The sequence below is a fragment of the Myotis davidii genome, unplaced genomic scaffold, assembly GCF_000327345.1.
Source record: "Myotis davidii unplaced genomic scaffold, ASM32734v1 scaffold271, whole genome shotgun sequence".
Lineage (NCBI taxonomy): Eukaryota > Metazoa > Chordata > Mammalia > Chiroptera > Vespertilionidae > Myotis > Myotis davidii.
In genome coordinates this window covers 1,435,380-1,439,895 of record NW_006284839.1, presented here as the reverse complement: position 1 = coordinate 1,439,895, position 4,516 = coordinate 1,435,380, and the positions used below count along the sequence as shown (strand labels likewise).

Genomic DNA, 4,516 nt, shown 5'->3' with positions numbered 1-4,516 from the left:
TCAAAATTGTTTAGTGTTTGCCTGTTCTGCATCTATTCTTGATTTTTGACTTGTTAGTTCCTTCAGATAAGGGCACTCTGTCTTTTGATGTATAATACCTTTCACTTCTATATGCCTTTTATTTCTCTTCATTACATTCAATTCTGTTACAGCTTGAAGTATTTAGGGTGTTGTTCTGGTTGCTCAGAGGATACTTGACAGGTTTGTAGGTTTGTTTGAACTTAACACTTGCATGAGCCCTTTGTTGGCTTGGTTTTTCGTTCTGTGCAATAACAGGATTTCACTAATAATCTTAGGAATTAGGTAAAAGAATTTAAGTATTTTCAACTACATAAGTTATTTTCACTAAAAGGAACCAGGGCTAATGAAGAAATAGCTGTTTTTAGGTTTGAAGCAGGAAATGAACCAAATGAGCCTAGAGATCTTGTCATACCTTATAATAAGGAAGCTATTAAAGATTAGTGGGGTTATGTCAAAAAAGACTTAGGAGGAGCTAACCTGATGAAACTCCTCTGTTTAAAGATGGTGTAATTTGAGCATAAAAAGTTTTCTACAATGGATTAAAATACATCAAGTACATTAAAACTCATGAATTCATAGGTCTTCTTTGGAGCATGCTAGGGAAGCAATGCATTAATCTGAAAACTGGTTATAAAGAAAACCAATTGAGTATCCATCTGTCTCTCTCGAAAGAATTATGTCTTGGATTAGCAGGGTAATGGATGAAGAAAAATGTTTTGGTGACTACACCCAAACCCATTGATTAATCATAACGTAAAAAATACAACCAGATTAGCAGGGTAATGGATGAAGAAAAATGTTTTGATTAATCATAACGTAAAAAATACAACCAAGTATTATGTGCTTTCAGTACTACCTATGAAATATTTTTGCCAAAAAATTAAACCTAATTTAGATCAAGCCTTTGGGTCTAACTAGTTTGTAGAAAATACAGAGGACAGACAAACGTGAAAATATTGCATAGAGATGCAATTGACCAAATCCAGAATTTGAGATATTCAATAGAGCAAAGACCTGGTTTCTTCAACAACAAAAATTATTTTACAAGGAGAAAAGTATGAGGAAGGAGAAACCTGTATCAAAAGATTATGAAGACTAGAGGGTTTAAGTCCTAGTTTGTCTGGGTTGGTCCTCTTTTATATATCTTTTGTACTACGGAAATTATTACGAATGGCCCTTTCACTCTGCAAAATATTCCAAAATAAGTTGGAAATTACGAATGGCCCTTTCACTCTGCAAAATATTTCAGTAGGGATGACAAATTATATAGGACCTACTTAAGACATATCAACCAAATATAAATTCTGATTCAAACAAACAAGTTGTGAAAAACACTTGAGACAGCTGGTAAATTTGAACAGTGATTAGACATTTGATGTAAAGAAATCAGTGTTAAATTTTTTGATGTGAGAATGTTCTTGAAAAGCTCTTCACTCTTACAGATATAGGCTGAAGTAAATGGATGAAATGATACAGGATCTGCTTCAAAAATAATCCTGAGTGGAAAAGGAGTAAATGGCCTATCTGGTTTGATTAAAACCCCATCTGTTGATAAATGTTGAGGCTGGGTAGTGAATACAGAGGTGTTAATTCTCTATTTTTGCATGTGTTTTTAAAACTTTTTATAGAAAATTTCAAGGTAAGGGGAAAAGATGTATTGAATAAAACACTGACAACTTTGATTTTAATAATAAAAGCTTATTTGCATTATTTACAGGTTGTAAACCAAAGTTGTGAGGCTTCAAGTTCAGAGATTACTGAAAAATTAAGTGGACATAAAGAAGTTAATGAGAACCACCGTAACAGTTTTCTTGGTCAGATAAATATTGACGAAGAAAAATTAATGGCACAAAATCTAGAACTTAATGAAACCATAAAAATTGGTTTGACTAAGCTTAATTGCTTTCTGCAACAGGATCTGAAACTGGATATCCCAACAGGTACTTTAAAAGAGGAATTGAATTGGTAAAATTTTTGAAGTTGAATTCAACCTTATATAGTGCCACACGTTCAGGAAAACTAGATCCTGCCACAGCCTAATAGGAATTTACCATCACATGTAATCAACTCATATATGGAAATATTAGAACCCTAAAATAGCTTTAACTAAGCATCCTATATAATAAAAGATAATATGCAAATTGACCGAACAGCAGAAGGACCGGTCGCTATGAAGTGCACTGACCACCAGGGGGTAGACGCTCAATGCAGGAGCTGCCCCTCTGGAGGCCAGTGCACTCCCACAGGGGCAGTGCCACTCAGCTAGAAGCTGGGCTGATGGCTAGGGAGCATAGCCGCAGTGGCGGAAGCCTCTCCCACCTCCCCAGCAGCGCTAAGGATGTCTGACTGAAAGCTGACAGAGCTTTCAGTTGGACATCCCTGAGGGCTCCTGGACTGCTGAAGGGTGCAGGGCGGGCTGAGGGAACCCCCCCGCCAAACACACACCCCATCCACCCCAAGTGCACAAATGTCATGCACCAGGCCTCTAGTTAGATATAATGATATAGGTGACATATACTCCTAAAAATTTGGGCATCATAATTCAGCAAAATTTTACCAACATTTGGGGAACTGGCTTTGTCTTGAGAGAGGACATTTTAAAAATAAGCAAAATGAACCATCTATCTAGAACGGTAATTTATTGAATTATATTCCTCTATTTTTTTGTTCATATAAAAATAAGAGCCTGGGTGGTGTTGCTCAGAGGTGAAGTGTTGACCCATGCACCAAGAGGGCACCAGTTCACTTCCCAGTCAGGGCGCATGCCTGGGTTGCTGGCTGGGTCCCCAATGAGAGGCGTGCAGAAGGCAGCTAATCAATGTTGATGTTTCTCATTGATGTTTCTGTCTCTCTCCCTTCCTCCTCTCTCTCTAAAGTCAATAAAAGCTTTTTTAAAAAAAGCAACAGAGGAATGTAATTAAGTCTATTTTAATGCAAAGCTTACCACATTGTACATTTCCTTTTTCTCTTTATATTTCATTATTTTTTAAAATTTATTTTGGAGAATGAGAGAGAGAGAAAAAAACCATTTATTTGTTGTTCCACTTATTTATGCATTCATTGGTTAAATTTTGTATGTGCCCAGATCAAGGATTGAACCTGCAACGGTGGCTCAAAGCTTACCACATTGTACATTTCCTTTTTCTTTTCTCTTTATATTTCATTATTTTATGTGCCCAGACCAAGGATTGAACCTGCAACCGTGGCATATCGAGATGATGCTCTAACCACCTGAGCTATTGGGCCAGGGCTACATTTTCTTATGTGTACCTCTCATTTTGTCATGGACTATTAGAGTGGCATTTATGAATCACCATTTTTTTTTTGGGAGGTCAGAGGTTGCAAATGTCAGTGTGGGCTATACTGATTCAGGGAAGCCAGGATGGAAGAAAGTTTAACAAGCTATTTAGCACAGGATGAGTAATTGAGTTATTCATTGGATTGTGGTAATGGTTGCCTACCCTGGAAATTTACTAAAAATTCAGTAAATTTTATGTTAAATCAATACTTAAAAGCTTTTTTAAAAGGGCAATTATAAAAGTATCTGATACTAAGTATTTTTCCCCCAAGAGTCCTATAATATTTTATTCAATAGAATTAGGAATATAAATGTTAAGCCAAAAGGTAAATACTCATGTAAACTATGAGAGTATGAGTTCATTATAAAGAAATTTAACTGGTTGATATTTAGCTCCCATCAAATTTACAGTGAAATGAGTATCCCTATCAAAGTGATCATGTTAGGAAAACTACTCTTATTCCAAAAATGATGCCATTTCTCAGAACATTCTGACTCCTTTCAAAGCCTGTAACACGTCTTTTGAACAGCCTCAGAGATGTAAAAACTTTATGTTTTGGGGTAGGTTGAATCTTGAAAACAAATTGTGTCTATTTAAGATCAGTTGTCAAGTTAGGAAATATTATTAGTTGTAAGCAATATATGCCTAATAGGTGACAAGACTAGTATAATTTCTAATAAAAAAAATCTTATTTACATCCCACACTTCAATTTTTCCCCACTTAAATGTTGTCTACTAAAGGAACAACACCACAGAGGAAAAATTATTTATACCCATCAACACTGGTGAGAACTGAACCACGTGAACTGCTCCTTGATCAGTTGGAAAGGAAACAGCCCGAGCTGTTAATGATGCTAAGCTGTTCAGAAAACAATCCAGAAGACACCGGTCAGGTAAAATTTAAAGAATCATAATTTTAGAACTCATAAACTCTTGATGTCATTGATTTCACATGAATTTTATTCTTTTCCTTTCTATCCTACTCTCTCTCTCATTCATAATAGTTGTCTGACCATTAAACATGTTTCTTTTAATCTGGACATTTTAAAATAATTAGACTAATGGATAATATAATAATATCTACTTTTTATGTTGTGCTTATGTGCCAGGTACGGTTCTAAGCACTATACATATATATTTACTGAGTTAATAATTCTCTCAATAACCCTGTGAGGTGGGTGTTAGTACTGTCCCCA

General features: G+C 35.6%; 1 protein-coding gene across 1 annotated transcript in view; it reads left to right on the top strand.

Moving 5' to 3' along the window:
• The window catches only part of KIF11 (kinesin family member 11), a 49,319-nt gene that overhangs the window by 40,430 nt on the left and 4,373 nt on the right, over positions 1-4,516 (top strand). The window contains exons 19-20 of the mRNA XM_006755093.2: positions 1,739-1,961; positions 4,062-4,213. Of these exons, the coding sequence (XP_006755156.1) occupies positions 1,739-1,961; positions 4,062-4,213 (375 nt within the window). The remainder of the gene's footprint in view (positions 1-1,738; positions 1,962-4,061; positions 4,214-4,516) is intronic.